Raw genomic sequence first — 14,816 nt, forward strand, 5'->3', positions numbered from 1 at the left:
ATTTTACATATGTGAATGTTACAACTCAAACCCCGAAGATTAGTGGTTACAACACAAGGCTATACCTCATGTGAGAAATAAAGTAATCAGCAGGAAACAAAAAATATCAGTAAGCACACATACAGTAGTACAGCAGGTACAACTACATGAGGAAGGTAAACATCTAAAAAAATACTTGCCAAGTTGTGCTGAGAAAATCCAGCAGAGAGAGGGAGAAAAAGTTGGGGAAACACAAAAAAGGGTAGACAATAGGGATTACACAACAATATTTTATTCAGTAATGAATCCATGAATAAAAATATTGTTTTCTGACTAAAAGGCCTACTTTGAGGTATAACAGAAGTTCTCAGCAAGAAAACTAATTTTCTGGAAACTACTGAACACTGAAGCAGGGTCTATAGCCTGTGGCTTTTATATACAAAATGGCATTCCCATTGTATTATTAAGAATAAAACTGTAATTTTCTATATTAACCAATATTAGCTGGAAACTCCCCTTCTGGGAGAATTTACAGGTGCAAGACATTCTTGACTGCATTTAACTTAACATTTTGTTGTGTGAAAATACTAAGAATGGTATTTAGGGAACTTTAAAATACAATGAAAACAAAACTCTACTAAGCAGCTAATGAACACTGTATATACTTTAATATGTAATGAACATATACTTAAACTTTATAAAAAAATGTCGAAATGTTTAAAGTTTTTTTTTAATTTAATTCTATTAATACTACCTTCCTCGTAGGATTTTCTGCTTTCCAGTACATATTTTTTAATAAATTGACAATGGTTTTGTTATTTTATGAAACTGAATTGCAGAATTCATGAGTTTATAGTCTCATGCTATACTGATGATTGTGTTTAATTCTGCAATTCTAACAACATTTTTGATTTCACCATCTCTGCTTTCCCTTCAGACACACAGAAAAAGCCTAAAATATTTAGATGAAACACAGAAAATGATATCTAGTCTGAAAATAATTACATTAACATGTCAACAGTGAACATACTGTATGCAACTCAAATATATACATATTGTATATGATTAACTATATTCCTTAGTCTACAGTAGTACTACACTGTATATACTGTATCTAATGTCCATAAAATATTGTTGATGTTTCCATGTAAGGAATTCCAACAAATCAACTCCATGGTCATTTTGATATAATGTTGTTAGTTTCACTGTGGGTGGGCTGCAGGATGTTTATTTGTGTTTATTTGTGTACAGTATGTGATTGCATAGAACCCATGGAGGATGTTAAGATGTCAAGATTAGTGGGGAGAAAGTGCCTAAAAAACAGTGACAAGACAATTATTGGCAGAAATTTATGTACTATCTTCAGGCTTGTCATTCTCTGCCAGTATGATGCAGTACACCTTCATATATTATATACCAAAGGATGACTGAGATGTAATAATTGCCAGTAATTGCCAGCAGGCATATTAACTGCTTGCCTGCAACTCACAAATAGCAACCAACTGAAGCTCAGCAGGTGTGAGCCTGGTCAATACCTGGATGAGAGACCTCTTGGGAAAAACTATGGTTGCTGCTGGATGAGATCCTACTGGGGCCAGTAGGGGGAGCTCACCCTGTGGTCTGTGTGGGTTCTAATGCCCCAGTATAGTGACAGGAACACTATACTGTAAAAAGGTGCCGTCCTTTGGATGAGACGTAAAAGCGAGGTCCTTACAGTGCTGTAACTGTAACACTATACCCTGAGTGACTCTATCCATACAGTAAAGGAACTTAGTTAGGATCATCTGTTCAATCCCAGATCATATCACTAGCTGACTGTGACAAGGATTTGCCGAGCTGCAGCGTGCTATTGGCCGAGCACCCCTGAGAACAGGGTGGGACTAGTAGTAGAGGTTTCTTTTGGCTCTCTGCAAAACACAGCAGTCCCTGTGGGCTACTGGGCTTGTGCTGGAATACAGTGGTGTTCCTGAGGGATCTCACCTCAGATAGGCACTCAGCCTCTTGTTCGGGGCTGCATTGACAGTGAAGTGTTAAAAGACAAGTGGTTCGAAGGAGTGAGGGTCTGAGGCGTCCCCCTCATTCTCTACCATATGAGGTTAGGGGGTTCAGAGCCATGAATGTAATAGCAAAATTGCAAAGGCATAACAAAAGCTTAAAAATTGACTCAGTAATTTTGTTTCATATAAGACATGTTGCAACAAAGATAAAACAAATCAATAAATAAAACGTAAAAATGAGCATTAAATACCCTTATTTGTTCTCATTCTACACCTTTTGTTCAAGGGACTACAAGTATTTAACTTTGTCTTCATCACCTTAATAAAAACAATAACGTATTTCTTTAATTCTTTAAATGTAAATCATCTTGGAATCCTGTACAAATTAAGATGAGTTGAGAAAATAAAAAGAATATATAATACCGTACAAGACACAAGACAAATCAGCATACAGCAAGTAGTGTTGAAGCAGGAGATGAAAAGTACAGTTGTACTTTCACAACTAAATATAGATGAGTTTCTGGTAGTGTTATTACTGTAGATGGTGAAATCAAAAGCTGTTATTTTATTATTTAAATTTAAATCTGTCACACAAGAAAAGGATTTAATTTGACAGGTCAGCAACGAAATTTCATACTCTAGCAGTAAGTGTAGTTCTCGATTTAATGCAGATACTGTATGTTCCTGAAAAACACAGATGCTTAAACTGAAAATTAATTCCTTGTACGCATGCATTCTGTGCTCCACTCCGAACAAGAAATCTCAACTCCGTAAATGAAAGCAATTACACATTTATTAATGCAAGTATATAGTTGGACTAAAAGTAATTTTTAAATTCATTAAGAGATTGCTCATGAAACATGAAGGGAACTGCACTACCAACTTCACTCCTTTTACTCTTAGTGAGACTTTTAAATACCATTTATTTTGAAGACTCATTGGTAACATGATAATTTCTTTATATATACATTTCTTTATTGTAAATTGGTATTCATTTTCTTTAGTTGGGGCTTTTAATGATTATTACCTTTTCTTTAATGGTTTTATTTATTGAATATTACAGATGACAATTTTGTTTATCATTGTCATTTTAAACAAAAAGCAAAGTTTTATTTATAAGTTTGTTGCGTTTAATTTAATTTTGAAGATTTTGTTCACACCGTAGCAAAGGTTTTATTTTAGATTTCATACAATATAAACTGTGACAGTGTGGCTGTAAAACAGCACTGCAATTCTGCCTGAAGTCACCAGATATTATCAAAGCCCTACCTTAAAATAATGCCCACATGAGGAAATATACTGTATAAGAAATTATTAACATAGGAATTCTGCTAAAACACAGGTGTCCTGGATCTAGTAGCACTTGTGTAGTACTTAGGAAGGAAAGCTAATCTGCTTTTGGACTTGGAAATTAGGAGCAGCTGAAACGATGAAACGATGAAACCCGAAGAAGGCTCCAAAGCCGAAACATTGTGTTTTCTTTCTCCTCATTTCAGCATGGAATAAATTGTTAAAATGTTAAAGTAAGAATTAATAAGGAAATGGTACTGTATACATTTTAAAATATGCATTATCTTTTTTCTGCAAATTAAGAGCAATTAAATCGAGAACTACTGTATCTGTATGTTATGTTAGCCCAAGAATCACTTTCATCTTTCGAATCGCTGAAGAAAAAAGTACCGCAAGAAATATAGTTTGCCCTATTGTATGATTTCAATGTTTAACTAAAACAATTGTTTGATTGTCAATATTGATTAATCCGACTCCATTCCGGAGAAAGTTATGGGAACACAGAAAAGACATTACGTCAGTACCAAAAAAGTGAAATCTGATTTACAGCCACAGAAACCACGAGGGAAAACTACAGCTGTCAGGAAAGATGTTTTCCAGCTTTGGATCCAGGGCCCTACCTAAGGAACCTTCTGGAACGGACAAAAAGGAAGGGAGGGAAATGTCTGCAATACACAGAAAACATTCCCTAATTGATTATTTTAATATGGGAAATGTTACACAATGAAAGAAGTGGGATTCAAGAACAGACCAAGGTGCTGAAAAGGAATTTTAAAGCTCAAAAGCTTTAAGAACTATAAAGAATCCCTATTTAGGCTTCACTTTCTCACAGTCGCAATGGTTTATAGCCAGTATTTTCTTTTGTCTGGATTTACAGCTAGAACAAACATAAGTTTGCCATTGTCAATTTCAGCAAAGGTTTAAACTGGAATGTTGGCTCTTACTGTTAAGCAATTAAGGATAATGCAGCAACCCATGATAGGACTGAAAATTGAAAATAATTATACTGTAGAACACACAGACAATGCATGAACAGATCTACAGTTTATTTTAAGACAATTGGTTTCTTTGCTAGAAAATGTAACCTGCACTGAAATAACTGAAAAGCAGTCTACTAAATACAAAAATGTTATCTGGAAAGTATTAAAGGGGTGCAGGGGTCGACTTGTCCTGTGTTATGAGATTTAATATACAGTATATTCTTACTGAATATACCTTTCTAAGTAGTACAACAATGAGCCTTCCAAATTTTTGTACCTTACCCATCTAGTGGAAATACCCCAGCAACAGAAGATACAAGTGAATAATTATTCTATTATTGCATAGCAAAGGAGGAAAGCAATGGTATTCACAAGGATTAAAGCTATTAGGTAGAATGCCAGAAAGACTGGTGTGTCTTTCACTTTAGAATCACAAAATTTCTCTACACAAACTAATCTACATATACTGCACATTGTTAATAAAATGCTATTGTACACTGCTTCTAAACATATAGGAACAAAACCTAACACAGTTTCTGCAATACTTACATTTAGCTTGTGTAATAGTGTCTCCAATTCTTGCACGAATATAGTGTAAACTGTATTCAGGTAATACCATTGCCAAGCTGTAAAAGACATTGTATTTGCATTTGTTAAACATTTATATTGTTTTTTTATGTTCAATAATTGTGGAAAAAGGTGACGCAAATATGAAAAATTCTAAACTTTTGAAATACCCTACCTGTCATTATCATGTATAGAAACATGTTAACAAGGGAACAATTTCCAAATAACACAAAAATGATGGGTAAGACAATATCTTATGCTGTATCGAAGGGACATGAATGAGAGATGAGAGGGAGAAATATAAAAGACTTAATAAATACAGGTGATAAAAGAACAGCTTTTTGAGCTTGTCTGATGTTTATGAATATGCTGAAGATCATAAAATAAGAACTATAATGAAGAATGAACGCCTATTAAAAAAACTGGTAACCAAAAACTAGCTAATGATTTTTAATTGGAACATACAGTACATCCTTATTTCTTCAATAAAATTATGAATAAACAGCAAGTTCAAACAAAAGTCTGACTTGGCTTGTTTACTAACACTAACACAATTTTACAAATAACAGCATTTGAAAAGAAACAAAATATTAGTTACATATTTTTATATTTGGCAATGGTGTGGATTGGGAGTATGAAGAGAATTTACCACTAACTGAAGCATGATGCATCTGCTTAAAAGTATTTTTTCTATTATACTATGTGGTTAAGAATCCTTAGGAGCACATAAGACTTAAAACTTCTGTTGTTTTCCCACAGTAAATAACACTAATAAAATACCAGGGGACTAAGGAGCTTGTGACACCAGTAACTTGTATTACCAAGAGGCAGAGCTAAAAGCGTGCCAACATGTACTGTATAATGGGAAATACACACAATGACATTTGTAGATTTTACATGTACAAATTGTCCATTTAGAAGAAATAAACACTTTGGTGATAATTGCAATACATGTGCCTAAAGACTGTGAATGTTTCTCACTTACAATAATGAGATCTGACTCTTTAAAACTAGGTCACTGTGCGTGTAGCGTGCAGCGTGCAACCTCAATCATGATTCCCGGCAATTTTTATTAAGCATTTTATCAGACCTGTGGTTGGATTTTTCCTCCTCAGTCCTTGGGCTTCACTACTTTGGGTGACTATACCAACCATTTTCTCCCATGCCGATTAGAGTCAGGATACCCGCAGAACCCTCCATCCAGCCTTCAGTGAAACTCTCAGCTTCAGTTTGAGACAGGGGAATTTCCTTTCCTTAATCCCCTCTGGGACTATCGATGAGAGTATTTCTCCTCACAGGGAAATTTCTCAGTACTTCTCAGGGGTGAGACAGGGGCTCACTTCCCCACGGTTGCCTTCCAGGATCTATTCTTTACTCAGTTCTAGCTCACCAGAGTGCTCCCTGGCTACTACCTCTCTTCTAACCAGCCGGCTTACACACCATAGGACGACCTTGCTGCTGCCTCACTTTTATCCTGCTGATTCTCAAAGGTGCCTTTTCTGATTCTCCCTTCATGGGGTCTTGAAGCCCCAGCACACCAAACCATCTCCGGTATCAACCTTCCTCTTTCAAGGTAAAAACGTCCACCATGATCTTTTCTGCCCCACACCCATGTTTAACCTGTTTCTTGTAACCTGCGTACTGTAGCTACACCAGCTTGGATTAGCCACTAACCATGGGGCCCCTGACACAGCAGCAGTTGCCTTTTCCATTACTTTGCTTTAGAATTAGTCTACTTACAGTATTTTCCTCAATTTTTCTCTAACTGTAATGGAATTTCTTCAGCATTACTCAGGGACACCACTTCCTCTTGAGACCTACGAACCCCCTTACCACTGGAGCTGGTTCTTTCGACAGAGTCCTCACCAGGGTAGGCTGCACATATGAATAGGGAGGGCTTGCCTTATTTCTCCCCTCATAATTCTAATGTCCTACCAATAATATGTTAACCGGTGAACTATTCCCTTGGAGTTCTTCTCCCCATTTGATTTTCACTTGAGACTCCCATTGTAGTGGCTAGGTTGATGGGCAAGCACTATCATTAACATACTTCTTTCAGGGCTAATTCTCAACTCCTAGATAACTGATCCTAACTGAGAGGATCTACTGATCCATAAGATTGTTCTGTGTAATACTCATTTTTGTGAGTTCTTTCTCCATTTAAAGAGAAAGCCAGCTGCATCAAAAGACTATGTTGCACCCTTGTGTGAATGCCTGCACTTAAACCTGGTTATCCACAACTGTTTCTCTTATTACGTCGTTCTAAAGATACTCTCAAACTCCATAAGTCTGGAGACTCAAGAAGGATGGCTCTGTTACAGTCACTTAAGGAGAAACATAGACAAGCCACTTCCTTTGTCTGCTCCTCAATATTTTTCCTCATTCTTTCTAATGATAGAAAGAGTTTTCTGAAGACCTCTCCACTTTGTCTAATAAAGGTAGTCTATCTTCTGTGGTAAGACAAGGGAAATCTATGAATACCTTGAGAAGTGTCTGAACACTTAATTCAACCCTCCAAGACAGCCACTTATTTTCAATAAAACTTAATGGCACAATATTCAGTTCATATTTGTATTATGTTCTAATATAAGCACACATTGGAATTTGTGTGGCTTTTAGCATACACATTCTTGGCAGCAGTAAGAAATATCCATGCCAGACCCTAGTAAATTCAAGGTTTCAGGAAAGGCTGTGAAATTTAGGTACAGTATAAGCACAGAAATGTCACCATAGAGGAGGAATATTAATTAGACGGAACAAATAAGAAATAAAAGCCTGTGTTCTTTTCCTGTAGCATGTTGTATTGGGGCTTGGTATTTTCATGCTATAGTCAGAGATCTAGTCTGTACTGAAAAGTGATGCAAGGGAAATCAAAGATGACACTGTTCATACAACAGATTTTCAAAAAGACAAGTGTTGATTGGTCTTTGTTGAGAGCAATTGGCAATTGGAAGGCAGGGCATTAAGAAATTCATATTATTATTCATTTCTTCCAAGTTGAAGGATTTCTCAAAGTGAAAGCAACATGAATTCATTGCATTTTTGTAAAGGTCCCTAAAGTAAAATATGGTGTTCACACTAACACTCTTTTGAATCCCAGATGACTAGCATCTTTTGGGATTGGAGGAGAGACTTTCATGACTAAAAGTCTAAAAATGAGTACTTAGTGTACCACTTTCGATGAAAAGCACAGAATACCAGAAAATTCTTCTCTCTGATTACGTCTAGCTGTATGGACTTTGGTATTTTTTTAAGATTGCACTTTGAATGCAGAATGATTCTGACTGAACTTGTAAAGGACAACCAGCTAATGTAGATAAGCACATAGTGTAACAAGTATAACAATACCTGCTTGTTGCAAATTTGACAGCTCCTCACTTAATCAATGAAGTAGGGAATTTGCAAGGGCAGAAATACTCATGAACAGGGTTTCGGGATACTCAAAAGAATTCACAATTTCAGGAAACTAACAAAAAATACACACAGAGCAAAACAGAAAAACAGTATTTGCTAGTGTATATTCGGTGATACACAACAAGCTCAAAACTGTACCATTACCTGTAATCTGTTCCATTCACAGGTGCCCAAGTATATGTTCTGTCGCCTCGGTCAATGTATCTCTGAAAGGAATTAAAATAATTAAGAAAAAACTGCAAAAACTTTCAAATAAAATAAATGCTATTTCTTTCTCCATACAAATTCTTAACCTCTGCTTCTAAAATGACTGATCAGCACAGAACACTTCTAAAGGCCTTCCTATTTAGAAAGGTTTTGGGAATCTGGAACAAACTACCCATTCATGTTGTCACAACCTATATCCTACATTCTTTCCAGAAAGAAGTCAAGCTGATCCTTAGATCAACTAGATGCTAGAAACCAAAACAAGCTAGGTAGGCCAAATGACCTTTAAGATTCAATGCAGGTTATTAGCCGAAATAAATTAACTTGCATGTTTCATTGCTGTCAACGTTTTTCACATATTAAGATTCACTAAAACTTCTGGGAACTTGTAGCATATGGAGTATTTGCATATTTCCATTGCTCATTCTGTCACAATCATTTTCCCGTGTAATTCTGGGATGCTAATGAGTACCAGGAGGACTGTAGTAATGAACAGATCAGCAAGTTGATCATTATTAAGCATATCCATGCAAAGACCTTATAGATCTCTGCCAACAGGCTGGCACCACCCAGAGGCCAGGAAGTCACATGCACAGGACACAGCCTTGCACGCACTCACTGAATGGGGAGAAATCTCTGGTACTCCCTGACTCAGAACCCACATTTCAGCCAGAAATAGCAGACACTCACACACAATGATAGCACAGAACACTGGGGAACACAGACAGGACAAAGGGAAAACAGAAAGCATGCAAATTCATCTGTTTATATTCTGTCAAAGTCCAGGGTCATGCTACCCCGAACTCTTAATAAGCACAACTTACAGTACATATTTTTATGGACACTATTTACAGCAATAACTCTAACACGTGTGTATTTTTTTTTGTGGAACCTTTGGTATGAAAAAATAATGTCCTGGCCTAAGAAAAAAATGACCTACTGTATTAGAGATCCAGGGGTAGACAAAGGTTATATTTAATATTAGTCATAGAAGTTTAATATTTCCATTAGTACTGGGTAGTTAGTTCTGAGCTAGTGTCAGAATACTCAGAAGAGCAGATAAAAGTGGGCATAAGAACACAATCTGTATATGCATCTCCTGACAGTACTACATAGACTACTTTATTCTACATGCTGAGATAAACCAATATCTCAAAGAAACCAAAAATCTGAAAACCCTATCCTAAAGAACAACTGAAGACTGTATATCTATTTCAAGAAGACTGTATTTCTATTTTTTATAATCTTTATTTTCAATTATTTCAGAATTTTTTCTTACTACTGTATTTCATGATCAATGAAAATTCTGGATGTCTAAAAAAAGGACTTCTCTGTAACCACTGAGCTCCAACAGTATCATGTTTGACACATTGCCTATTTTCCTACTGTACTAAGCATGTGGGAGATGTTGTTATTGTTAGTATTGCTCTAGTCCAAAACGTTTTCACTGTCTAGTTGAGTTACACTCATCCGTTTGGAATGTGGATGATTGTTGCTACTTTTACTGATTATGGTTCACCACTTTAAGCACGTAGATAAACTAAGATGTATCGGTGTAAGTAACAGATGTAAGTGAGAAATCACTTTCTCGGATGTTGTGCTCTTCAACTCTCCAAAAAAAGAAATGTTTATGTAAAATAACAAAGCACGGGTATTTCAAAAGTAAATTCACTGGTCCCAGTTGAAGGTTTAAGGAAGTCATTCTCTTTTTTCTCAAGTCTGTTTAAAAAGCACAGATATGTGATTTTTTTTCCTGATATGTTGTACTGTAGCAAGTTAAAAATGCACTTATGGCCTAAGATGTTGTTACACATTTTGGACATACTTTGATATTGACAGATTGTATTGAAGTTTATGCGACACTTATAACATCGTTACAGAGGTAAAAAAACAAATCCTTTCTTATTACCTCATCCTGAGACTTCACCAAGGTGTGTATTGTACGTTCTCCCTTTTTCCCATCAATCATGTCTTTTCGTATCTACAAAATAACAAAGAAAATATTATTAGATGTATAAAAGGTACAGAGGCCATCTGATCTTTGATTTCTTCCCTTAGGAAAAGTAAGATTTATTTCTTCAGCATTTGTTTGAAGAAACACTTGTGAAACCACTGGGAAAGCTGAAATGAGATTAAGCTCCCCCTACTGGTTGATGCATGTGATAGCCTCAAAAGAGCCACTAACCCCACCTCCTCACCACAGAGCATCTCATTCAGATGTGGCTGTCTGTGTTTGTGCCCATGCTGGGCATTTTTATGAAGTGATCAAATGAATCAATCTTGAATTTTTTTTTCACTTAGAGGATATCAAGTTTAATCATGTATTCAGCATTCTACAATGTTGCCTATTAACATTCAGTAATTCAAGTAGGTAGCTGCGTCAGCATGCGTAGACTGCAATGGAATAAGTAAAGGTCTATTCCATGCTGAAAAGAGAAGAAAGAAAACCAACGTTTTGGCTGTTTTGGCTGTTTTGGCTCACACCAGAAGAAGGCTCCACAGCCGAAACGTTGTGTTTCTTTTCAGCACTCGTTCCAAAGCAGCAGTCAGATTACTTTTTTTGTTTCCATCCAATAGCTCTAATTAAAGAAAATCACATAGAAGAAAAATCTGCAATGCACTCCTAAAAATACTCATATAATAATACAAATGACATAGATCGCAATTAAGACCCAGCGCTGTTGGGTTATTTATTATCTGGCAAAGGTGGTGCAAAATTCCATGAGGAATACCCTTTCCCGGCACACTTTCCACCTGCCACCCCTTACAACTCAAATACCATTTGAAATCGCAAGGTCACTTAACAAAAGATTTTACAGAATGGCCCCATAACTGGGCCCTTTTCTCTGGACCCCATGCCTCTATTCCTATACTGTTAGCTACCTGATTTACACAAACGTTGTCAAAGCTCTCTTGACAACCTGCTATTGTTATCTACGCCTATTCAACACAAGCCACCGTACCACCTACAAATACAAATCCAGCAGAACCCATATGCACAGCACAGCTACGTGAAAGTGCATTTGAAATAAGGAACAGGAGGCACTTCTTTATCCAAAGTATTGTTGGAATGTGGAACAACTGAAACCTTGAGTTCTACCAAAAACAGCTGAGTGACATCCTTGGATCAATGATCTGTACTACTACTACAGTAACAAGCTAGAAGGGTCACTCGTTATGTTCTTATCTGAGAAACTGGAAAAAAACGGGCCAAACATTTTAGGAGCATGTAGGAATGGTGTTGATTATAGAACAAGCCATCAATAAAGTCAATAGTGCCTCATTTCACCTCTCCCTACCCTGATTACACTGGACTTTCTGTCTGTGTTATTTCAGTGGAAGTTTAGTTAAAATGATCTTGGCACTCAATAATAAACTGAAATATATCTAAGACCTCCATTAATTTACAGATTATTTCCTTCCATACTACCACCCAGATTTCCATCTCTTTAATCCCCCCTTTGAACTCTTCCTACCCATTCTCACAAATTCTCTTTTCTCTTCCCAACCCCAACCCTTTGCCTCACACAGTATTTCATCTCTTTCCTTCTCCTCTCTCTGTGCACCTATAAGGCTTCACTGTTGTAAAATTATTTTTTTTCTTTTGATTTCATTGTAGAATTACCCTCGTCTTGTTTCTTCATAGTGTTTCGTAGAGCAAAGACACAGTAAGCACAAGGTTTAAAATGAAAGTAATCTTGTTGGTAAATCCACGGTCATTTTACAATACTTGTTGTGCAGTACCTGCACTTTGATATCATTCTCCAGTTCAGCATCCAGGAAATCCAAGGTCACTGGCTCCTGGAATTTAGGGTTCTAAAGCAGGAAGGAAGATATAGAATGAACCTGTTAAGTTTCTTGTAACTTTAACTGCAGTAACGTGAAATATGTATTTTAAAACTATATCGTACATACTGTATGTAGAACTTTACTACACTATTTAATGGTACATTGAAAATTAGTTCCTTTGTGCAACAAAGCCCTATATATATTTGGTCTTTAACATATAGTTAATACTTAGGATGTATTACATTACATAAGTACAGTATACTGAGCAAAATTGTTTAAGAAGAAAATTAGATAAACACGTCAAATAAGTATGATTGTTTGGTGCACCTAACTGACAGAGAACAGCAGGTAAATGTTTTTTTTAATTAATGCTTATATTTATTTATTATATTCCTTAATTAAAGAGGAAACCTCAAGAGCACTGATCTAGGTTAGTGTTGATAATGCAGCTTTTGACTTTTTTTTTTACTTTGGCTATCAGATATTCAGAAATCATTATTTAATTCAGTAACCAGCAGAGCACACAGTTTCAGCTACAGTACATTGTCTCTTTGGCATTTCTTAAATACATATTGGAATGATAATATTTGTGAATAACATCTACTGTAGCAATCCCTGGAAAAAACAAACAAACAATGATATCACAGGAATTTAAAGTAAAAAATAATAAATCCTAGAAGATTCTCACACTATTTGCACTGTACTCAGAGAAACAGATAAGAAACAGATAAGGCTTCTTTTGCAAAGCTGTCTGACCCATTTCAAGTTTAAGAGTACCACAGGATCTTCAATGACCAGGTAATCAGGACATTGAGTTAACATCTTATATGAAATATAGCATCTCCTATAGGCCAGTGTGCCTTCTAAACATACTGGTGTACATTGGTGCAGTGGTTTGGAAATTCTGTAGCAAGTACAGTACAGTATTTATCTTAGAGCTTAGAGCTCAACCATCCCAGTGCTTTCCAGAGGAAGTCTGGCTTAGCTTCTGAGATCTGACATGATCAAACTACAAGATGGTAGAACTGCCATCAAACCCTTTTTAAAGACTGCAACCAGAGACAGGGGACAGGAGCACTGTTTAACAAAGCATCAGTCCTTTAACAGGAGGGATATGAATACAATTATATAGCGCTTTTCTGGACACTCGACTTAAAGCGCTTTACAGGCAATGGGTACTCCCCTCCACAACCACCACTGTGTAGCTCCCTCGTGGCTGATGCAACGGCAGTCATAGTGCTCCAGTACGCTCAACACACATCAGCTCTCAGTGGGGAGGAGAACACAGTGTAGCCAATTCAGGGATGGTGATTATTAGGAGGCCACGACTGGTCCCACTTTCAGCATCAACCTTAGTTTTTCCCAGGAGATTTTTTATCCAGGTACTGACCAGGCTCACACCTGCTGAGCTTCAGTGGGCTGCCAGTTGTGAGATGCAGGTTATATAGTACTGTTTTTCAATGTAAATGTAAGTACAGTATACCCTATATGCCTATATGCCCTACAATGCCTATGGGCATTGAATCTCTCTTTGTGTGTGTATAATCGTAATGTTATAATCAGATCAGTTCACATCTGCCACTGCTTCAGAAGTCACCATCACACTGGACATGAAATCGAAGAAAAACATGCAATATATTGTTTTATATTTTGGAGGATGGGAGAGGGCAGCTACTGTAAATCACCTACATGCTATAGTTCTGAGAGAAATACAGTGCCTGTGGATTATTAATTTATTTGGAAGTGTATACAGAAGAACCTTAATACAACATAAGGAAAACATGTACGAAATGGTTCACCAAGGAAATTGTCTTTTCATTATTTACACTTGTAAAAGAGAAATGAAAATATGCAATGATATCAAAGAAAAATGCAGTGAAGTCACAGTTTCTTACATGCAACGAATAATGCAAAGAAACACCCCACCAAGCAGCATGCACAACATGACAGATGTAGAGAAAACGGGTTCAAGATGATTCGTCCAAACCATCAGGACATGGAAAGGGAAAAACAAAAAGTTAGAAGTAATGAAATGAAAATCAAACCAATGAATGACAAATCTTTAAAGGTATAGAATCTTGCTTTGGTTTTATAAGACGGAATTGAATTTGCTGTTAATATTGTATACTGTCATTTTTAAGCTGTCATTTATTTTAAAATAAATGCTGGGGGCACACAAATCTCTTATGCAGAAACAGTTGACTGCAGTCTCACTGAGGTTGTCTACTTTTCAACAGACTGGAAACATTGTGTGTTCTGGAGTTTTACAATTATCATGTTCATCAAGAGGGAGTATGTTGTTATGTTTAGCACTTCTTGAGAGAGTTTTAAGGTTCTGCTTGAATTTACTAGTGCCTTAGAATTGTACAAGAAACCATGAATATTCAATTTCTTTCTTTCATCATGCAATAAAAATCTCAGACAATTATCTGTGTGGAAAGCACAATATACCCTATAGTTCTAAAAATCCTGACACAAATTTGCAATGTATATTTGAACAGCATGATGTTAATATTCTGCATTGATGTGCGTTATGTTTTAAAAGGAGGTTCATTTAAAAACGTTTTCAAGGAGACATCATATTTAGTACCAA

At 36.3% G+C, this 14,816-nt stretch overlaps 1 protein-coding gene across 10 annotated transcripts in view; it reads right to left on the reverse strand.

Moving 5' to 3' along the window:
• Nucleotides 1–14,816, reverse strand: part of LOC102697890 (voltage-dependent calcium channel subunit alpha-2/delta-1) — a 238,143-nt gene that overhangs the window by 29,676 nt on the left and 193,651 nt on the right. For 6 of the 10 annotated variants that reach the window (XM_069192580.1, XM_015352221.2, XM_015352218.2 and 3 more), the window contains 4 exons: nt 12,179–12,250; nt 10,344–10,415; nt 8,372–8,433; nt 4,796–4,872 (listed from right to left, as the gene is read on the reverse strand). In XM_069192580.1, coding sequence (XP_069048681.1) covers nt 4,796–4,872; nt 8,372–8,433; nt 10,344–10,415; nt 12,179–12,250 — 283 coding nt within the window. The remainder of the gene's footprint in view (nt 1–4,795; nt 4,873–8,371; nt 8,434–10,343; nt 10,416–12,178; nt 12,251–14,816) is intronic. The other 4 variants (XM_069192581.1, XM_069192582.1, XM_069192579.1 and 1 more) reach the window with 1 other exon arrangement.

Source organism: Lepisosteus oculatus, chromosome 7, assembly GCF_040954835.1.
Source record: "Lepisosteus oculatus isolate fLepOcu1 chromosome 7, fLepOcu1.hap2, whole genome shotgun sequence".
Lineage (NCBI taxonomy): Eukaryota > Metazoa > Chordata > Actinopteri > Semionotiformes > Lepisosteidae > Lepisosteus > Lepisosteus oculatus.